General features: G+C 41.2%; 1 protein-coding gene across 1 annotated transcript in view; it reads left to right on the forward strand.

The window, feature by feature from the left end:
• Window positions 1-12,976, forward strand: part of SLC35D1 (solute carrier family 35 member D1) — a 46,112-nt gene extending 33,136 nt beyond the window's left edge. Inside the window, exon 12 of the mRNA XM_040232623.1 lies at window positions 8,253-12,976. Coding sequence (XP_040088557.1) covers window positions 8,253-8,361 — 109 coding nt within the window. The 3' untranslated portion in view covers window positions 8,362-12,976. The remainder of the gene's footprint in view (window positions 1-8,252) is intronic.
• Window positions 12,977-23,038: the final 10,062 nt, after the last annotated feature.

Below are 23,038 nucleotides of genomic sequence, written 5' to 3' on the forward strand. Positions count from 1 at the left end.
ACAGTTAGCTTGGACTATTTAATGGCAAATTCGTTCACTTGTTATTAAACAGACATTTGTGGAATTCCTATAATACATTATACAATTAATGTCTTTTTGATAGTGCTTTTTAAGGAAAAAGGAGAAAGTGGTTTCATATTTCATGCACAGTTTTTGGGGAGTCTTTTCTGGAAGTTGAACTCCTTTTGTTTAGCCTTGAAAGAATAATCTTTTATTTATTGTGCTAGATGTCAGTGTAGTGTTCTTAAGAAAATTCCAGGCTAAAGAATACCAACTCTCTTTATATTGCTTTATATGCATCTTACTTTGGACACATCATTGCATTTATTTAGACTTCATTCTTCTTTAACAATGATGAGGGTAACTTGCCTGAAAGAGCTTTTTCAGTTTGAGAATTTTGAATTTCATGGTTTTAAATACTACTTATATGCTTTAAAACCCTCAAATTTTAAAGATCTCCATCCTGATCTCAGACTTGTACATCTGATTAGCTCACTTGACATCTCCAGCTGACGTGTCCAAAACTGAACTCCTTGTATTTCCTCCAAAGTCTGTTCCACCCACAGCCTGAACATCTCAACTAGTGACACTCCATCCTTCTAGCCTCTCAATTCAGAAGCCTTGGAGTTATCCTCAATTCTTCAACTTATACCCAACATCGAGTGTGTTAGCAAATTCGATTGGTTCTACCTTCAGAATACATCCAAAAAGGTCACTTTTCACCGCCTGCATTCCTTCCAGCATATCTCAGCCATCAACATCTTTTGCCTAGATTACTGCCCTGTCTTCTCTACCTGCATCTCGGATTTGGCTCATCCCCACATCTCTCCCTAGTCAGTTCTCAAGAGTAGACAGTGTATTCCTTGTCAGAGCTAAGTCAGAGCATGTCACTCTTCTTTGTACTCCCCTCTCCATGTCCCAGCGTCCTGACGAGGCCCTACAAAGTCTGTCTCTCGCTTGCCCTTCAATTTCAATTTCAGCTCTTGCTTCTCTTCTCCCTCACTCTATTTGATCTACACAGACCTCCTTGCTATTCTTTTCGAATACAGAGCATGCTGTCTCTTTAGAGTGTTTGGACAGAATATTTTCTTTACCTGGAACACTGTACTGCCAGATACTTGCATGGCTGATTCCCTTATGCCTATATTTTTGCTCAAATGTTACCTACTCATGGAAGTTTACCCTGACCACCTTATTTAAAATTGCAACCTGCTCTTCCTCTTCTGATACTCTGAAGCCCTCTTATTCTATTTTTCTGTTTATGTTTATATATACTGTGCATTTTCTATCTCCCCTGATACAGTGTAAGTTCCATGAGGGTATAGATCTCTGCCTGTATTGTTCACTTATCTTTCCAAGCTCCTAGAATGAGTTCTGGTCATTGCTTAATATTTGTTTGATGAATTCTCTATGGACTGGTGATAAAAAAAAAAACCACTTTGAAAACTATAAAGATCTTTAATGATAGTATCTTTTTAATTTACAATAAATTATATAACTCTCTTGAGCTTTTATATCTTTAAATGTAAACAAGTGATAATGCCTATTCCACCTTTCTTACGACTCAGTGTGAGAATTAATACTAATGTTATTAATAAGATAATAATTCATTATTTTCCCTTCCATGACATTTATTTGCCATTATTATTGTCTGTCTTTTTAAAGGAAAAATTATTTTATTGGTAGGGGTTGGGTATGTTGGTTGGAGTTTGGATATATAAATATGCCTGAGGATTGCATATTCTGGAAGGCAGGCGAGCAGTTGAATCTCAGATCTCATTCACAGTTGCAGTTCTGATACTTAACAATTGTGTGATTTTGAAAGCATTGTTTTTTTCTGATCTTCAGTTTTCTTACATATTTCCATTAGAAACCTGTATCTTTAGAGTTGTTGGAATGAAATAATCCAATGAATGAAGTACCTGATTCATTGTTTGATATTTGTGCTTAGTAGATAATCAGTTTCTTTCATTAATAGTTGTGAGGAATGGCCAGGATATAAGGATCAACATGGTGAACTAGTTCTGAGGTTGCATGTAGCCTAAGCTTCCTTCATTTCTAAAAATCTGGATTAAAGAGTCTTTATGATACATTATGGGTCTGATTCAGAAATGCCTTTTTTTTTTTTTTGTCTCCTTTAAGTAAGAACTTGATGGTAAAAATGAAGTAAGAGCTGCTGTTTGCATTTTCAGATATCTGCAGTTTAAATCTCATAACATAGTATCCATAGTATTATAAGAAATATTGCTTTTTTTTCCACATCGCAGGCTATTTAAAAAAAAAAACCACTTTAGTGCCTGAGTATGTTGGAATGTTTTATGTGTCAGCCCAACATATGTCAAATCTAAAGTCTTGAAAGTTTCTCTTTGTGTTAAGTAGTGATTATAGTTCTGGTTAAACAGTACCATTTTGCTAGCAAGGTTAGTTGATAATGCTGTCATTGGTACTCTTCCCTTATGTAGTATTTTTAATAATTTCAAATTGCCTTCGCATTTTATTGTAATAAATTTTACAGGCCATATCTCTTTAATCTCTGTTTCATTACAGAGTTAAGGAGAGTAAGTAGTATACTTATTTGCCTGTCAGCATTCAAATTATTTGCAGGGTTAGGATTAGAGTCCAGATGACCTTGTGTTTCAAATATCATTTCTTTCCATTACAACTTGCGTTTCAGTGTCTGTAAAGGAAAGTATATGTTGCCTTTTTTTTCTCTCACTTTTCCTCTTTAAAATAAAAATTATGGTTTTGGGTTTTTTTTTTACATCTTACACTAGTTAGTGGACTCGTGGATTGCGAACATTACTTTTTTTTTTTTTTTTTTAATGTGAAAAACCAAACTTAGATTGGCTGCTTAGTAGATTTCACATTGATTGGAAATGGTATGAGTCCATCCTTGGCTGATTGCACTTTGAAAGAAATCACTAATAAAACTGTCCTCTTAAAGAATTTTCTGATTATACTCTGATGAATCTAGCTTCCCTTCATCCTGCTTGGGTTTTTTTTTTTTTTTCTGCCATCTCAGGAAAAGTTTAAATAGTCCTTTCTGATAGGATTCAATTGTAGGAAGCAAGAGGTTTGGTAGGTTCTCAGGCTCCAATTTGATTTTTTTTTTTTTTTCTGTCCCCCAGTATGGCTCTGTTAAGAGCCTGGCTGTCTCCAACTTCCCTAAGTGCCTTTTTCCAGTGGCCAATTACTGCGTGTTCACTCAAGCTCAAAAAAGCAGCAGAGCAGTGGGGAATGAATACCGAAGGGTGGTGACAGAATGTGCTTCTGTACTTTCACCAGAAGTTGGGCTCTGGCCTGTGTCTTTGGCCCAAGTAATGCAGGCTTTCCAGATAATGACCCCAGCATCTGCATAACTGCCCAGGCTAGAATTCATAGAACTTTTGGAGTTTTATTTTTATCTATGATTCTTTTTTTCCTTCTATTAAAAAAAATAAACCATAATTTAAATACAGTAAAATCCCCCCCCATTTCCTGTACAGTTCTGGAAGTTTTGATAAGTGCATACAGTTATATAACTGCCACCGCAACTACCACCGCCATATTCAAGGTATAAAACAATTGTAATACCTCCCAGATCTCCCTGTGTCCTTTTTCATTGAACCTCTCTCCCCTACAAAGATCTGTTCTGTATCCATATGATATCCCGAATGTTGTATAATGATACAAAATGTTATGCAGCTCTGTCTGACCTCTTTCACTTGATGTATTGCATGAGATTCCATGTTGCATTTGAGATTCCATGGTATGCATGTATCAGTAGTCTGTACCTCTTTCCTGCTGCTGCTGCTGACTGCGGATCCCTTAGGGTGGTATGTGCATGCTTAGTGGCTCAGTCATGTCTGACTCTTTGTGATGCTTTGAACTGTAGCCCGCCAGGGTCCTCTGTCTGTGGGGTTTTCCAGGCAAGAATACTGGCGTGGGTTGCCATTTTCTCTCCAGGGAATCTTCCCAACCCAGGAATAGAACCTGAGTCTCCTGCGTCTCCTGCGTTGTAGGTGGATTCTTTACCTGCAGAGCCATTGGGGAATTCCCTTTTACTGCTGAGTAGGGACAGAGGAGCCTGGTAGGCTGCAGTCCATGGGGTCGCTAGGAGTCGGACTGAGCGACTTCACATTCACTTTTCACTTTCATGCACTGGAGAAGGAAATGGCAACCCACTCCAGTGTTCTTGCCTGGAGAATCCCAGGGATGGAGGAGCCTGGTGGGCTGCCGTCTCTGGGGTCGCACAGAGTCGGACACGACTGAAGCGACTTAGCAGCAGCAGTATTCTGTTATAGAATTCCCAACTCAGAGATTGAGCCTGTGTCTCCTGCACTGGCAGGTGGATTCTTTACCATTGAGTCACTTGGGAAGCCCTGAATTCTTTTATTATCGCTATTTTATAAATGAGGAGGCTGAGGCTTAGAAAGTTTCAGTCTAATGCATTCTGAAGACATGCACTGGGCTTGTTTCTGTTTGCCTGGCACTGTGCTCTAGAGAGAGGTGGTGCATTCACTCATAGCTCTGCCAGGGTCACACAGCTCCTGTCATTGAAGGATTTCAGCCCTGATGGGTTGAACTCCAGAGTCCAGGTTCTCACCCTTTTAATGAATTATCATTCAGTAAATGACTAATTAGTTATAATGTAGCCTAAGTGTAGCCATTGCCACTTTAGATTCTCAGCTATCTGAGGGCAGAAATCACTTGTCTTATTTCTAGTTGTGTCAGTACTTATCAGTGCCTGGTCTGTAACAGGCATCCAACTAGTAATAATAATAACCAAATATCAGACAATATTTTTTTATGCTTAGTCTTATCCTCTGCATTGCCCTAAGGATGCCATACTTAATCTAACAGTTCTCTGAGATAGGTACTGTGAGTATTTCATTTCATAGAGGGGCTGAGAAACTTGCCATGTATTATCCAGCTGGTGAAACATTCAGTCCATGATTGCCTTCCAAGTTTTCTTAACTGCAGTCCAGTAAAAGTGAGTAGAGGAATAAATTATTTTCATATCCATATGGTTACATAACTCTTAAGCCAGCCTCCTTTTGTGTAAAACATCCCATTTTACTGTACCTTCTGACATCAAACCAGAGTCTATACGGTCTCTGGGGTGGGCTGTGATGCAGCTCAGAGTCTGGCTCCAGAGAGGACTGTGGTCTAGCCACTTCTGCCTGGCTCCTGAGTCTACTGTTCCTGCATCTGGGACTCCTTTACCTGTTTCCTTAAAAGGAGGTTTTGCTTCCTGGTTCCAGCCTTCTCCACCTGCATAATTCCATCCTAGCAGACTCTTCTAGTTCCAGTCTTCTCCTGAAGTAAGGACGTGATCTCTTCTTAGTGGTTCTCTCATTTGGAGAGAGAGAAGGACATGTTTTGTATTATCAGTTGGTATTATCAGTGGGTTGCTGCTGCTGTAACAGTTACCAGGCTTTTCATAGAGATAAATAACTGACTTCTCACTGGAATAACTTTGACTTCTAAAAGGATGTAAGGAGGTTGGCTAGCCCTTTGCGATATTATAATTCCTTACAGAAGAGCACTGAAATGGAATATAGCAGCAGATTTGTATTCTGTTATGGGTATTGCCACTAGCTATTTATAGTTCACTTTTCATAACCTCAGTTTTCTTTTGCTCAGTTTTTAAGCTAGGGTTGTCTGTTTTAGTTTGACTACTAAACTTCCCTGATTGATCCTGGTCATGAGGTCTAAAGTTATTTTGCAAGAGACTAATGACATTTGAAGGAACTTCTTCCAGGTGTGGGAAACATATATAATATATTACCTTTTTAAATGTTCTGACAGGAGTCCTCTACCTACCTTTTAAGGTGTTTTGTTTTGTTTGTTTTTTTTTTTTTTTTTAAGAGAAAGAAAAGAAAAAGGAGTAGAAGTAGGGGAAAAAACTGATGGAAATGCTTGAGTAGTTTGGATTCAGCCCTGAGTCGGGGAAGAGTATCAAAGATACCAGGAAAGCAAAAAAACAAACAAAAAAAACACACCCCTGTTTCCAAATATATGAGAAAAACGCTGTTTCTAAAAATACTGACATTAAATGGTAAGAATAGGTAGAAAGTAAGTTTTTAGGTCCATATTCTATTTCTTTAACTTTTCTCTAGTTGAGTCCTTTAAGAAACAAAACTGTATTGTACATGAAGGCAATCTTATCAGAATTCTGATCTTAAAAGGGAGCATCTACCTGACTCACATCAGTTAATAAATAATATCCTTATCAATGCCATTGAATTCCAAAGAAATCACAACAAAATTTGGGAGCCTTTTATTTTTTTTGTAAATTTACTCCTGGCCAAATTCCTAAAATGCCTAGGCGGATAGAATGGTTAACAAACATCCTGGTCAGACTTTTGTGACTGAGGTACTTCTATTTTTAAAGTATGTGCACACAAGGGAACGATATTTAATGTCCTGTAGTAAATCATAACAAAAATAATATGAAAAAGAACGTGTGTATGTATATATATGAAATTGCATAACTTTGCTGTACACCAGAAACTAACATAACTTTGTAAATCAACTGTACTTCAATAAAAACTAAAGAAAGTATGTGCACGGACCAACACTTACCTTGATATAGAAGGGACATAGATATCTGTGAAGGAAACATAAGGTGTTAATATTTGTTGAGTGCCTAGTCTGTGACAGCCACCTTTACAACATTGTTTCATTTAATCATCCCCGAGTTCACATGAAAATGAAATTGAGACTCAGGGGTGAAATAACTTGCTCAAGGTCACACAGCCACCGTAGTAAGAAGCGGAGCTGAGACTCTAACCCTGATCTGACTGTAAAAATCTGCTGCATGATTTAGCCATGTGAGAGCACATCGGATAAGAGAGGAAAATGGTCCCACTTTGTTTTGAACATTTTCAGTCTCTTTGCATACCTCTGTCTTACCACCAGCTTGTCTTTATTCTCTTGTCTCCTTAAGGAGGTGACTGATCAGTATGCAAAGGCATAGACTAATTTTTACCTTAAGGGAATTTGTAATCTAGTTGGGAAGATTCATTTATTCCTAAACACACATGATAGGTACTTTTAATACATTCCCTCAAAAGAGCTTTCAGGAGGCTGTGTAGCCCAGGTGGGCTTGAGGTCCCCAAAATAATCCCTGTCCCAGAAGAGCGAACCCCCCTGGCAGTAGGTGTGGTAGACAAGTGTGAGGGGTGGCAGCAGCCCGCTCAGAGGCCAAGGGCTCGGAAGATGGAGGTTCCCTACTGTTCCCTTGATGTTAGTTGGAGAGAAACTAGCTCTGAGTCTCCTGGGATCTGCATGTTTCCTTTCTTGTGTGTGTGCATGTGTGCTCAGCCATGTCTGACTCTTTGCAACCCTGTGGACTGCAGCCTTCCAGTCTCCTCTGTCCATGGAATTTTCCAGGCAAGACTACTGGAGTGCGTTGCAGTTTCCAGGAGATCTTCCTGACCCTGGGATCAAACCTGCTTCTCTTGCATTTCCTGCATTGACAGGAGATACCTTGAAAATCTGCGTTGACAAGGCGGATTCCTTCCATTGCGCCACCTGGGAAGCCTCTTTTCTTACTTATTGGGATGTTTTTTAGTCTTATTAAAAAGTATTTCTGCCTCAAATGATTATTTTTGAAAATGCAAAAAATACAAGTAGAAATCACCTATAATCTCAGTCTAGATGTAATTATTCATTAATATTTTGTTTCTTCCAGACTTTATTCCGCTGCATTAATGTACATATTCATGTTCATTTAAATAAAATAGGGTTGGAGAATGCTGAACTATTTTTTCATTTTAAAGGTCATGGTCAGCTCTTTATTTTCTGTCATTTAAATAAGTGCCTAGTATTCTATTGTATGAATTTATATAATACTCTATTGTGAGACACTTATCCTTTAGCTAATTTTCTGCAGTTATAGATTTTGTGATAAATGCTTTGTCAATAAGTCTATGAAGATGTATACAGTTCATCCATGAAATAAATTGGTAGGTCAGAGGCTAAGTAGAATTCTGAGGTTTTTATTTCAACCAATTGTCATGAAGAAAGACTGTATAAAATTGGCACTTCTGCTGACAAGTATATGCAAATATTCGTTTTTCCAAAGCATCAATGACAGTGGATAGTACCATGATTAGGGAATGTCTCTAGTTTGGTAAATGAAAATGCTATATGTTTTCATTTTATGTGGTGTTGATTTATGAAGGTAGCTCCAACCCTCAGTCCAGGTTGCCTTATATTTGTGCCATCCCTTCCTTCCTCTCTGATGGTGGTTTTCTGTTTTGCAGCATTGCTGGGAGCCTGGTATATTCCTACATCACCTTCTCTGAAGAGCAGCTGAGCAAACAATCAGAAGCCAGTAGCAAGCTGGACATTAAGGGGAAAGGAGCAGTATGACGAGCATTGCATCGACTGCATTGGCCCAAGTTTTCGATCAAATGGGAACACTGGCAATTCTTACACAGATACTGAGGTGTCTGGATCATGGAGAAAATACCATTGCACTTGTACAATCTGCGGATTGATTGCTGCCTTTTAAAATTTTATGAGAGAAACTTATAATTGACTCTTTTAAATATGCCATTAGAATTAATTTATATCAGACTGGAAAATGTACTGGGCTTTTTAATTTATTTTTCTTCTATGCCGACAGTGAAACATCCATGTTTTGAAAATATTTTACTCCATAGTTTGATATCCAGGCATCCCTGAGAGCCACATATCTAAAGCGTTCCACCAGGAGCCTTACTGTTCACGTCGTTGCTGAGTCTGGAGACAGTTTGGCCTTCCTTCTGCTGGAAATGCAGCTGAGGATCTGAAGTTAGTCTTCTTTGAATTTTCTTTCTTAACGATTGCCTTTTCTTCATGAGGCTCTCATCACTGCTTTGGCCAAAGAGGACGTCTTTGGCGCTAAAGAAATGTGTGTGGCTTCAAAGTGTATTGGTCTCTACATTGGCTTTCCTGAGAGCTCATGGGATGAGTAGGGTGCGTTCCTTGAAAATGTCCTATTCCCTCTATGTTGTGTAGGATGAGGAAAATGAAGGGGTGAAGGAAGTAGGCTTTTTACTCACTTTATTCATCTGTCGGAGTCATTCATTCAACTAAAATGTATCGTGCGTGTAATACATGCCGGGCATGGTGCTGAGTGCTGGAGGTGGAGAGATGTTCTTGTAGGTAGTTGCCCGATCTCGCTCCTGCTCTAGTGACCAAGGCTAAGACTGAGAACTTAGCTCCACGGATTTATTCAGAAGACCTTGTGACTGTGAACAGTCCTCGAAGTTTTCTCAGCTCTCAGAAACTGCAGATCTGTATGCGGGGTTAGAAGCACCAGCTCCACAGCAGTGCGAAACTAAGTGCTGCAGTGTACATCTAATGCATATGAACCCTGCCATCCTAAACCGTGAGCTCAGCTATTCTTGCCCGAGTGAGAACGGCGTGCTGGGAACATGACCTCCATCTATTTCCCCTTGCTTCCTGCCACTGGGTTTTGTTGCTCCTCTTTTTCCTCCTGCTTGAATCAGTGTGACCAATCTTGCATTTCTGAGTGTATGATTTGTGGGGAAAGGCTGGTTAGATGTTTCTGTATGGTCCGGGCTTGGACTGTGTTGCTGGCACCGTCAGTGTTAGAGCCATCACCTTCCCTCTTCCTTCAAGGGCATGAGCATACCTCTTTCCTTTGGACACTCCTGCCACATCCCACATTAATGAGCAGGCCCTCTTCTCTCAAGGTCAGTGCTGCATCCTGGGAGAGCAGCCGTGGATGGGCCTCGCCTGAATTGCCTCTTTGGGCAGGTCGGGTGTTAACTCAAACACAGCAGTGTGACTTGGCTTAGAGACATCCATTGACTTTGGAGATAAATGCTTGCTCAGGCCAGCTGTGCAGTCATTGCAGGAAGCTGGCTACCTTTGCGTTGGTGTACATGCTGGCTTTCATTTCATTAGGTTTGCAATCTGCTGGCCTTTGTTGACCTAAACAGCTAGTATTCTGGTGCCTCAACAGGGAACCTGGAAGGTTTTGATTTCTTCCTATTTTTGAAAAAGAGTTATTTGAGGTCCTTTTCATATTCATCTCTCCCTTATTTTTGGTTTGTCTTTGTCAAAGCCTAGCCAGTGGTGCTGGGTCCCTAGAATTAGCCTCATAGCCAACTGTCAAGTTAGTAGCTCCATGTAGGGGATCCTGAGACTCACTGTTTCCTAATAATATGTGAGCTGAGAAAATGTAAGTGGGAGAATAGGATATTATGTTGTGCAAGATATCTTATCCCTGTTTTATTGATAAGAAAGCAAGACTTGGAGAAAGATGACTTGCTAATAAGTCAGAATTTCTGTTTTTTTCCACTGAACTGTGCTGCCATTGATAACCTCTCCTTCTCCTCTGAGGAAGTGAGGAGGTAGAGGTGCCAGCTGAGCTAGCCTGAGCTCTTTTGAGGAGGTGAGTGATTGATGGAATATAGAGTCCGCAAGGAATAGTCTTTGTGCATCAGGGAGAGTGATGGGCAGTCTGCGTGCCTGAGCTTCTATCTTACTCCAGGCTGGCCATGGGTGACACGCACTTCTGCCTATGAATTTTGCTGCCCCTACCCACTTTTGCCCGGGGACAAGGGGAATGCATTTTGGGAGCTAATTTTGGTAGTTCTGTTCCTCGTCCTTTGAGCTACTGGGAGGAGGGAACTTTGACATTAGAAATAGTTGGTGTGCATTTAGAGGTGTTGGACTAAGACCCGCTCCACCTCGCCGCCGGCCCCCCGCCCTGCCAAGTGTTGAACTGCTTCTTGGAGACTCAGTTTCCTTGAAGACGTTTTGTCTCTCTAGGTCTTATTTGAGAAAATCGTGCTCAGTAATAATTTCACTAAATGCACATGACGTTAGGGCCCGTGGCCTATACTGAGCTTTCTGACTGATCAGAAGCAGCAGAACAGCTTCAAGCTCTCTGCCCTGATCATGTTGATTGTTGGATTCCCCTTTACCTGCCACCAACATCTTAAGAGCAAGAAGCCCGGGGAAGTTGGAGATTGAATAGACTGACCAGCCATTTTTTGTAGTTTTTTTTCATTTATGTGCAGGCTTGGTTATGGCACATGAAGAGATGTGCCTGGTATTCCAGCATCTTACAAGGCAAAAGTTCTTTGATCTGTTAACTACCTCCTGGGAGAAAAAGAGGCAGTATGGAATTAAATCCTGAATTTGCCCTCTGAGACAGATGAGCTGTGGTGAGGATGCTGAAAACACATTTGTGACTAGTGTCTCCTTTTTTTGAGTTAATGACAGCCATGCCCTCTTCGACCAGTCTGTTTTTAAGGCAGTGCCAGACTGATTTGAGTAACCTGATTGGTCAGGCTACACGTTGCCAGCATGTCGGGTGATTTCTAATTCCTTCACGTGACTGTTGACTGTAGGAGTCAGTCATTTATAGGATCCAGCTTGCATGTAGGTTAAGAAAGAGAAGTATGTTTTGCGTTTGTTGTTTGTAGTTCTTATTGTATCAGCCATGCATGGAAAGTTCACAGCAGTAATGCTGATACAGGATCTTCATGGAAAGAAGAGTAGAGTTTCACTTTGGACTAGTTTGGAGTAGTACCCAGGATTTGGTACAGGCCTACCTTTATTTTGGTTGTTACAGCACCTTTCACTGAGCAGAGATTGACTGTTTTATGCCAGGCATTATGCGAAGCTCTGTGGCAGCTGAGGTAAAGAGGACGTGGTTCTCATTCTCAAGGAATGTATGATTCTTTAGCCAGACCCCGATTGAGAGAAAGAAGCAGATGAAAGGAGTCAGTGATTTATGAACAGAAGCTGCCTACACAGTTGCCAGCACTGGTGATTAGGGGTGTCCCACCCATAGAGTTGACTGAAGCACTTCTTTAAGAGGATTTATAACTTGTACTAGTCCTCTAGCTCTGAGATGAGAGCCAGGCCATTCAAATACTGTGACTACCCGGGTCCCTCTGCTCGCTCCTGCACGTATTCTTGCTTCCCCATGGCTGTGTACTACTGGTTCCTCCCTATGAACAAGGCTGTGATAGATTTTTCTCTCCCCGAGGGAAAAATAATAATCTTCAAAATAAATAAGATAAGGGATGCAAACTCCTCAGCACAATGCCTTGTGCATATTAGGCACTCAGCAAACGTTACTGTCATGATTCCAGGGTTAGGCCGTAAGCCAAGATTAAGAGTCTTAACTTGTGCTCCTTAAATGCTAGAGGCCTGGGCAATATATTTCATTTTGAATGTGACCCTATAATTTGGTTGCTTCTAGAATGGTTAAAGAAGAGTTTCTGCTCATGGTCAACTTGTTAAAATATCTAGTGGGTATAGTTGGGCTATTGTATGATGCAGGTGATTCTACCTTTTAAAAAGATTCTATTCTTTAAAAAAAAATGACTCTCATATTTTGGTAAATTAAAAAAAAAATTGGTATCTATCTCAGAGAAATATAATTACACTTCAGAATGGTGATTCTGTTAAAACTTCCCCAGTTTTACCTTACCTTAAGGTAGCTCCTGTGTAGGTTGAACATTCTTTTTTCTCATCTTCGAATTAAATGCGTTAGCTTCATGCTGCCTCTGTGTCCAGGCTTTTGTCAGTTGTTGGTATTTGTGAACCTCTGGTACTATTGTTGTTTTCTAAGCCTACCTTCTAGTTCTTACTGTTAGGATGCCACTTCATCATGGTATGAGGAGATATTCTATGATGAGTTTTTTTTTAAGCTTTCTCTTTTGAAAATACTTTTAAAAAGAAATCTACTGGTTAGATTTTTTTTTAATCTCACAAAGATGTTTTTAGAGATTATTTTGTTCATAAACATTTCTTTCTCATGCTGATAATCAACTGATTTTTGTCTACAAATGTTGGTCTGTCACGGTATTTTTTCAATATAGATTCTATTTACCAAATGACCATTTTAGTGTTTTTAAAAGGTACTGAGGATTGAGATATGTAAATCAGGTGACATAAATATGATTATGTGCCTAAATATTTTTGTAAAGGTGTCAAATAAATACTTTTTCTTCAATGCATGTATTAAAATTTCTTTCTAAGTGCCTGCAGAGACAGTCAAGAGCTGTAAGTCTGCCTGAATTTAAGAGGATGGCATCCCAATTAGTTGACTGAGACACAATAGAGAAAATACTGTTTGCCAATGTGATATGATTTGTAATAAGAAATATGTATTTGGTCTTTGTCCTTATTCCTGGCACACTGCCCCTAAAACCTATGTAATTTTCTATATAAGAGCTACAGGAAAATCTTTTATTAGAGTATGTAGTTTTGTTTCCAGTTCATGAAATAGCTCCAGAGCCATAAAGGTGAAAAGGGTGTCTTTTGTTAGCATCTTTCAGCCATTCCTAAGGTTATGTTAATGGCTTTGGGAAACTCCCTAAGTCTGGGAGCTGGTTGCCAGGGGAACCAACTGAGAGATATATATTGGAACTTTCAGCCTCTATACATCTGCTCTCTCCAAGTGAAGAGAAGAGGGGAGAGGAGCTGGGGGTTAAATCTGTGGCCATTGATTTAGTCAATCATGTCAGCATAATGAAGCCTACATCAAAGTCCATGAACTGTGAGATCTGGACAGCTTCCAAGTTACCGAACGTGCTTAGGTGTTGGGAGGATGGTGCTCCCGGAACACTGTGCAAGTTCTGCACGCGCCCCGCACTGCTTGCCCTCTGCAGCTCTTCCATCTGCTATTCCTGAGTCATATATTTTTGTAATAAACCAGTAGTTTAGTAAGGAAACTGTTTTCCTGAGTTCTGTGAGCCACTCCTACAAATTAATCGAACCTGAGAAGAGTGTGATTTATAGCTGTTTGGTCAGAAGCACAGGTGTCAATCTGGATTTGTGATTTGTATTGGAAATGGGTTGAAGGAACAGTCTTGTGGGACTCAGCCTTTTGCTGCGGGATCTGATACTAACTCCAAGTTCAGTATCAGAACGGAATTGTTGCTCATGTAGCCCATGTAGCAGATTGGCTTGGTACAGGGCAGAAACACACATTTGGTAACTGGAAATGTGAGTACAGCACAGAGAAGATGACCTGGGAGCAGTTTTTCCTTTACAGCCATTCGGTACTTTGCATGAATAGCACATATGACTCAACATTCAGTGTCTTTGGTGTACTTGTGGTAAACTGAAAGGAAAGAAATGCATATAAAAATTGCCTTTAAAACATTTCATCTCCTTAATCAGGTGCTTAAGACTCTGAATAACTTTATTAGGAAAGTGAAAGTGAAGTCACTGAGTCATGTCCGACCCTTTGCGACCCCGTGGACTGTAGCCCACCAGGCTCCTCCGTCCATGGGATTCTCCAGGCAAGAGTACTGGAGTGGGTTGCCATTTCCTTCTCCAGGGGATCTTCCTGACCCAGGGATCGAACCCAGGTCTCCTTCATTGCAGGCAGATGCTTTAACCTCTGAGCCACCAGGGAAGCCCTTATTAGGAAATAACCCCCAAATAAAACATGCTGTTCAAGAAGCGTTTATTGGTACTGGCAAAAACAGGTAGAAGTACATTAAGGCATTAAAAAATAACTGTGGTTAAATACATAATGTAAAATTTACTGTCTTAATGCTTTTGAAGTGTCCAGTTCAGGAGTAATACTGTATATTCACACTGTTCTGCATCCAGGCTCCAGAACCTTTTCCATCTTGTAAAACTATAGTCCGTAACTATTACAAAGCTTGTTTCCTACTGCCCCCTAGACCCCAGAAACTACCATTCTACTTTGTGCCTCTCTGGATAACTCCTATAAGTAAAATCGTACAGTATCTGTCATACAGTATCTGTCATTCTGTGACTGTCTTATTTCACTTAACATAATGTCCTTGAGGGTCATCTGTGTCATAGCACGTGTCAGAATTTCTTTCCAAGGCTGAATGATTTTCCATTGTATGTATATGCTGCTGCTGCTGCTGCTGCTGCTGCTAAGTCGCTTCAGTCGTGTCCAACTTTGCGACCCCACAGACGGCAGCCCACCAGGCTTCCCCATCCCTGGGATTCTCCAGGCAAGAACACTGGAGTGGGTTGCCATGTCCTTCTCCAATGCATGAAAGTGAAAAGTGAAAGTGAAGTCGCTCAGTTGTGTCCGACTCTTCGCGACCCCATGGACTGCAGCCTACCAGGCTCCTCCGTCCATGGGATTTTCCAGGCAAGAGTACTGGAGTGGGGTGCCATCACCTTCTCCGATGTATATGCTAGCTTTTGTATATCCGTCCATCCGCTGCTGGACACTGGTTTCTTCCAGCATGTGGCTATTGTGAATAAGAATTGCTAAACATGCCAAGCTGTCACTTTGAGTTGCTCTACCAAATGGCCATAGATGGCAAATAACAAACATTGATTTCTCACAGTTCTGAGGCTGGGATGTCCAAGATCAAAATGCCAGCAGATGTGGCAGCTGCCAAGAGCCCGCTTCCTGGTTTGCAGATGTCCATCTTCTCAAAGCCTCACATGGGAGAGAGCAGAGAGGAAGAAGGCTGTCTTGATTCTTCTTAAAAGGACTCTTAATCTTGAGGCTCCACCTTAATGATTTAGTTACCTACCAAAGACCACATCTGCAAATACTATCTTGTCAGGGATTGGGGTTTTAACAGATGAACTGGGAGCAGGGGATGGGACACAAAATCTATAGGAGTGGCTGTACAAATAGGCTTTTTATTCTTCTTTGGAATTGCTAGGTCATATAATAGTTCTATTTTAAATTTTTTGAGGAATGGCTGTACTGTTTTCCATTGTGGCTGTACCATTTTATGTTCCCACCAGTAGTGCACAAAGATTCCAATTTCACATCCTTGTCAACACTTGTTATTTTCTTTTATTGGTAGCCATCCTGCTTAGTGTGAGATGATATCATCTTATTGTGATTTGTATTTTTCTAACAACTAGTGAGCAGTTTTTCATATGCTTGTTGGTCACGTAATACATTTTTTTTGGAGAAATGTCTATTCAAGTCCATTTTTTTAAATTGGATTTTTTGGTTCTTGAATTGTAGAGATATTCTGCAGTTATAAAGTATTATGAATTTTAACCCCTTATCAAATTATCTGCAACTATTTTCTCCCATTCTGTAGGTTGCCTTTTGATTCTTGTTGACTGGTGTCCTTTGACATACAGTTTTAAATTTTGATGTAGTGCGATTTGTCTATTTTTACTTAGGTTGACTCTTCTTTTGGTGTCATATCCAAGAGATAATTGCCAAGTCCATTGTCACGAAAACTTTTCTCTATGTTTTCTTCTAAGAGTTGTATAATTTTACATCTTAGGTCTATTTTTAGTTAGCTTTTGTATATGGTTCTACTTCCAGTTCCATTTTTTTTTTCAGCTTGAATATCCACCTTTGAGAGACTGTCCCTAAGACATTTGTTGTAATCAACCTTTAATATCTTATGAGAGTTTTTTCTTTCTAATTTGTGAGTTATGTGCTCTTTCATGCAGCCTTTCTTATACTGGTTTATCATCTTGCTCAGCTTCCACTCACAGGGCCGTCGGTTACTGGGGAGCAGCATGGAAGAGGTGCTGCCAAGACAGGCAGAGCACAGAATTGGGGCCTTTGTGTATCCACAGCAGGTGAGCGGAAACCAGGGCCCTTCAGGACTTCTTCCCTGCAGAAGAGAAGGGACAGACATCTTCTGTCCATCCATCCATCTGTGCAGTAAGACTGAGCTCACTGGGACCAGCACCCAGCCTCTAGCAGAGGCCTGGCACAACCTTTTTACACATGGAGCTCAGGGAGGTACAGCTGTGCACTGGAGTTGTGGAACCCATATTCCAATCCTGATCAGTCTTTGCTCTTCACCACCACACAAGATTCTTTTTGTTTTCAGTTAATTCAAGAAGCATCAGTTAGAACTGGACATAGAACAACAGACTGGTTCCAAATAAGGAAAGGAGTACGTCAAGGCTGTATATTGTCACCCTGCTTATTTAACTTACATGTAGAGTACATCATGAGAAATGCTGAACTGGATGAAGCACAAGCTGGAATCAAGATTGCCGGGAGAAATATCAATAACCTCAGATAGGCAGATGACATCACCCTTATGGCAGAAAGCAAAGAACTAAAGAGCCTCTTGATGAAAGTGAAAGAGGAGAGTGAAAATGTTGGCTTAAACTCAGCATTCGGAAAACTAGGATCATGGCATCTGGTCCCATCACTTCTTGGCAAATAGATGGGGAAACAGTGTAAACAGTGACAAACTTTATTTTGGGGGGGCTCCAAAATCACTGCAGATGGTGACTGCAGCCATGAAATTAAAAGACTCTTATTCCTTGGAAGAAAAGTTATGACCAACCTATACAGCATATTAAAAAGCAGAGATATTACTTTGCCAATAAGGTCCATCTGGTCAAAGCTATGGTTTTTCCAGTGGTCATGTATGGATGTGAGAGTTGGACTATAAAGAAAGCTGAGCACAGAAGAATTGATGCTTTTGAACTGTGGTGTTGGAGAAGACTATTGAGAGTCCCTTTGACTGCAAGGAGATCCATCCAGTCCATCCTGAAGGAAATCAGTCCTGAATATTCATTGGAAGGACTAATGCTGAAGCTCCAATACTTTGACCACCTGATGGGAACACGTGACTCATTTGAAAAGACCCTGATGCTGGGAAAGATTGAAGGCGGTAGGGGAAGGGGATGACAGAGGATGAGATGGTTGGATGGCATCACTGACTCAATGGACATGAGTTTGAGTAAGCTCTGGGAGTTGGTGATGGCCAGGGAAGCCTGGTGTGCTGCAGTCCATGAGGTCGCAAAGAGTTGGACACAACTGAGCAATAGAATTGAACTGAACTGATTTATTTATCTGTGTTGGGTCTTAGTTGCATCATGTGGGATCTTGTTGTGTACAGCTCCCTAGTTGTGGGTCCGAGGCTCTGGAGTGTGCAGTTTCAGTACTTGGGGCTTAGTTGCCATGCCCCCCACTGTACCCTCCAATGTTAGTTCCCAGACCAGGGGTCAAACGTGCATCCCCTGTTGCAAGGCAGAGTCTTAACCACTGGACAACCAGGGAAGTTCTCAAACTAGACTCTTGTTTTTCCTAGTCTGCCTGTAATAAACTTGGTGGTACTATCTCATCACCACCATATGCCTGTCTGTTGGTGGCATTCTTCATTCAGAGTTCATACTCAGTGGATTTAAAGCTGGTGAAGCTGGTAGCTGGTTCAATCTGAGAAGGCAAAGCAACTAGCCATGCTTTTCAGCTGTGCTGATGGTGCCCTCTTGTGGCAACAGCTGCCATTGGGGGCTATATGATCGTGAAGAAAGGGAAACTGTTGGTCGCTCAGTTGTGTCTGACTTTGCGACCCTGTGGACTATAGTCCGCCAGGCTTCTCTGTCCGTGGAATCCTCCAGGCAAGAATACTGGAGTGGGTAGCCATTCCCTTCTTCAGAGGCTCTTCCCCACACAGGAATTAAACCCCCGTCTTCTGCATTGTGGTCAGATTCTTGCCATCTGAGCCACCGTTTGTTTTATAAGAAGGAAAAGCAGCATTACTTTATGTTATGCCTACTATATGCTTTCATGGAGTTAAAACTTCATGTCATGTGTTTCCATGTTACAGTGTTGCTGTACAAAGGGTGCCTTAAGCAAGGCTGAGGGATTTGTCCCTCAGATAAACTTAAATCTGAGCTTTGATTCCAAAGCCTATTTAAAGAATTACAGATAATACCCCTGTGTTAGGAGACTGCAGCAGCAAAGTTCACCAGGGTGCCTCATCGTGTCTGCTTACCCTTTGGGTAACTTATTTTTTCTCAATGAATATTTTTGAGGACAATATCTATAAATGATAACAGAATCATGAAATTATATGAGCTGTATGTAAGAAGCTGTGGGAGAAGTATGCCATCCTAACTGGGAATGGTAAGAAAATCTCTTGGGAGAGCATTTGAGCTGGTACTTAAAGGGACAACTGGGATTCAACTAACATTCCAGGGCCATTGTATCTGTTTCTGTCTGGAATGCATTCCACCCTCCCCCAATGTCTTTATAGCGCATGCCATCTCTCTGGGCCTTTGGACAGCTTGTCTAAAGTGGTACCCCACCACACTCCCTGACCTTTCTCCATGCTTCACCTCCACAGCAGTTGTCTCCTCTAATGAAATTTAAGCTCAGTGAAGGCAGAAATGTTGGTCTGTTTTGTTTGCTCTAATGTCCCTGGCACCTAGAACAGTGCTGGATGTTTGTAGGGACACAGTATTTCTTGAATTGAATACATCCAGTCGGTAGCTACGTTTACTGAGCACAGCAAGGCAGAAACATGGCCTTTTCTTCATTTTAGGAAGATCATGCCAGCTGCACTATTTGGACTGTATACTGTAGACTGAGGAATTCAAATCGTACAGGAGCCAGGCGGGTAAAAATTATGAATCTGAATAAACGCAATCCGCACTATAATAGTTAGTGGTAGGGCTTGTATCTACCTGCTTAAAGGCATTTAAATGAAAACAAAACAGATCTGCCAGCCAGGTTTGGCCCACTGGCTACTTTTGGTCAGATGAGGATGCTGTCAGGGAAAGTTCAAAGGAGGGGATTGTACAGGTAAGTACCTCAGCTAGGATGCACGGTCCTGGTGAGAAACTGTGGAGTCCTAACCTGGCTGTGAAAGCATGGAAGAGAGACAGGATTTGCATTATTTTAGGAGGTAAGATTAGTAGGTGATGATGAAATTTGTTTCTATTTTTTGTTTATAAGTGAAACTGTGGTGAGTTATTTTTTTAAACCTAAATCTGGCTTCAGGAGACCAAACATGAACATTTTTAAGGTATTTATCTTAGGTTTCCAAGGGTTTTCCAAAAAGGTAAATTTGGTGTGTAGCAATGAAATGGAGTACTTGCACTATCCGCAGTCAAAATAGATTTACTGAGCATTTGCTACCTGCTAGGTAGGCATTTTTTGTGGGCACCTTACATATTGATACATTGTAACCCTCTAAAGTATCATATTATTAAACTTATTTTAGAGGTGAAAAAACAGGCACAGGAAGTTCCTATTGTTGAACAGTGGTAATTGTGAGAAATTCTTGCTTTACAGAATATACACTTGCCTTCCTGTAAGGCCTACCTTTTGCTCTGAGTTCCCAGAGCTGCAGTACAGTGTAATGTTTGAGTGTGGAGGGAGTGTCAGGCTATTCCTTTAAATCAAATTAGATGAGTCCCCATCTTGCCACTTACCAGGAAATTCAATCTTAGCCCTTTTCTAAGGTTAGACAAGATTTGAGGGAGTTGTATGATGCCCGGAATATAGATGGGGCACCTTGTTACCTTCAGCCCCTCACGGTCACTCCTTAGTGACTAAGGCGTCCTTTGAAGACAGGTGGCAGCACAGATTCCAAACTTTGGCGCAGAGGCAGTTTCTCTTCCTGTTCCGATGCTTTGTGTGCAGCCTGTCCTGTCCCTGTGCGGCCATTCCTCTGATGTCTTGCCAGACGATGAACTTGCATTCCAGTTTTTCCCAGAGCCTATGGACCATATTCCCCGCCCCCGCCTCCTCCCTGCCTCCACCAATTTGGGGACTTCTTTCAGAACTGACTTGTGAGAAGATGAGAAAACGTCTAGGAGAAAATGTTAGTGAACAATATGTGCTTTTTACCTCACAACACACTTCTTTCCTGAAAGCAGTGCAAAGATCTGACTTGGAAAAATAGAAAGTGGACAAAATCCAAATGATTGGAAAGGTCTTCCATCTTCTCAAGGTGGCTTAGTTTCCCATTTTGTAGGTTGGGGAAAACAATGTTGTGACTTTGATTTATGAATATTTATCCCAGTGCATGTAATAGCAACCACTCAATATGGTATGCAGTATTATTTGTAATCGTGTTGTTTCAGCTGCCTACTGACCCTTCATCTGTATCCAGCACATGCTCCTTTTGAACAAATGGCTCTTCAACCATCCTAGCCAAATGAATCCAAAAGGGGCTGCCACCTTATGAGTTGCCTGCAAGGTGGCTGATAGTACTTCACTCCTCTGGCCGGAGGGACTGATAAGCTAAGGGTTGAGCCCATGGCCCTAGCCAAGAATACATAAGCTATTAAGTGTTGTGAAGGAAGAGAAGAGAGGGATCTGATCTTATCTAAGCTCAGTCTAAGGCTGTTGAACTTTGGACCTGTCATTGCCCCATTTTAGGCCTTACGAGTTCCCTTCCATAAAATGAGAGGATTGAGTGGGAGGTTCCAGTTGCTAAATCACTGCTGACTCTTTGGGCTCTGGCAGGTTCCTTCACGCAGCTGCCGCTTCATTTCTAGGCTTCTTGTTGGCTCTGCAGAAGGCCCAGTGCACAGCGTTCTGTTGGAGCTGTTGTACCTAGCCAAGCACACCGTGCCGGTTTACTTTTGGCTTCCTATTTTATTTGGCTGTGCTGCGTGGGCTTTCTCTAGTTGCAGCAAACTGCTGCTCTAGTTGCGGTGCAGACTTCTCATTGCAGTGGCTTCTCCAGTCGCAGAGCACAGGCTTTAGGACACGCAGGCTCCAGTAGCTGCCGCATGTGGGCTCAGTAGTTGCGGTTCCTGGCCTCTAGAGCACAGGCTCAATAGTTGTGGCACACAGGCTCTGTTGCTCCATGGCATGTGAGATCTTCCCAGATCAGGGCCTGAACCCATGTCTTCTGCATTGGCAGGCAGATTCTTTACCACTGAGCCACAGGGAAGCCATGAACACATTTTATTGTGGACATTAAGTGCTCTATGCTCTGCTATTCATCTTTTATAAAATATACATATTACCCCCCTAAAATCTGAAAAATTAGGGCTACAGGGATTTTGGATAAGGGATTATAAACCTGTGCAACTACTGAGTATCTAGTAGTTTCTGGGGATAAACATTCCCCATGTGTGATTTTATAATCTCTGTGATATCACTGTGAGTATTGTGCTTTACAGATGGGCAGTTTGTGTTTTCTTTAGCGTAAGATTATGAGTGAGTGAAGTCACTCAGTCGTGTCTGACTCTTTGTGACCCCATGGACTATAGCCCGCCAGGCTCCTCTGTCCATGGTATTCTCCAAGCAAGAATACTGGAGTCGATTGCCATTTCCTCTTCCAGGGAATCTTCCCGACCCAGGGATTGAACCTGGGTCTCTCTCATTGCAGGTACTCTTTACTGTCTGAGCCACCAGGGAAGCTTTAAGATTACAAAGTAATGGCAAAATCAAGAGGAAAAATCTTGAAATATGGCTGAATTTGGATGAGTAGAATGCAAAGAGGTGGCATGGTGTAAAAAATGCTGTTTGAACAGGAAGATTCTAAGTACAGTTGACCTTTGAATAATGGAGCTATTAGAGATGCTTACCCCAACCCTGAAATAGTTAAAAACCTGAGTGCTGCTGTCTGCCTCAAAAACAAAGGAATTAATAAATGATTCACCCAAAGGCAGGAAGCTGAGCCAGTTTGGATACAATCACTACTCAAACCCTAGTTCTTTTGATTCCATGTTTTGTGATCTCTAATCAAACACAAATTTTTCTCCACACTTAAGGATTTGCAAAATGAAAATACAAATACTCTATTTATTGGAAAAAGACATCCTCATAGAAGAGGTTCCACACAGTTGAAATCTGTGTTAATGGTCAACTGTGCATATTTTAGACTTATCTCTTGGTGGAAATGAGGTACAGTATGAGGTATATGAACAGGAATAAGGAAATAACAAGGCCAGGCACTGTGGGGCTTTCAGCAGTTTGTTCTGAAAATGAATATTCAGAAGCACTGATTAAAAATATTAATGAGGCTCCAAGCTGTCAGGTTAAGTTCATTGCTTTCACCATTGGCCTTTGGGATATACCTTGTAAATGCTTTGTTCAGTTGCTAAATCTTTTCTGATTCTCTGACCCAATGGACTGCAGCATATTGGCTTCCTGTCTTCCACTATCTCCGAGTTTGCTCAAACTCATGTCCATTGAGTCAGTGACGGATATAAACTGACCCTGCTTCAGAAACATTAACTATAATAAGTTGACTTTTCAACAGGATACTTAATCTAAAATTCAACTAAAGAGCATAAAAAGGGCTGTGATATTGCTAGTAGTCAAGCCACAAATATTGACTTGGGTTCTCTGTGGAGCCCAGATGGTGACTGCAGGCTAGCCATG

The sequence above is a fragment of the Oryx dammah genome, unplaced genomic scaffold (assembly GCF_014754425.2).
Source record: "Oryx dammah isolate SB20612 unplaced genomic scaffold, SCBI_Odam_1.1 HiC_scaffold_28, whole genome shotgun sequence".
NCBI lineage: Eukaryota > Metazoa > Chordata > Mammalia > Artiodactyla > Bovidae > Oryx > Oryx dammah.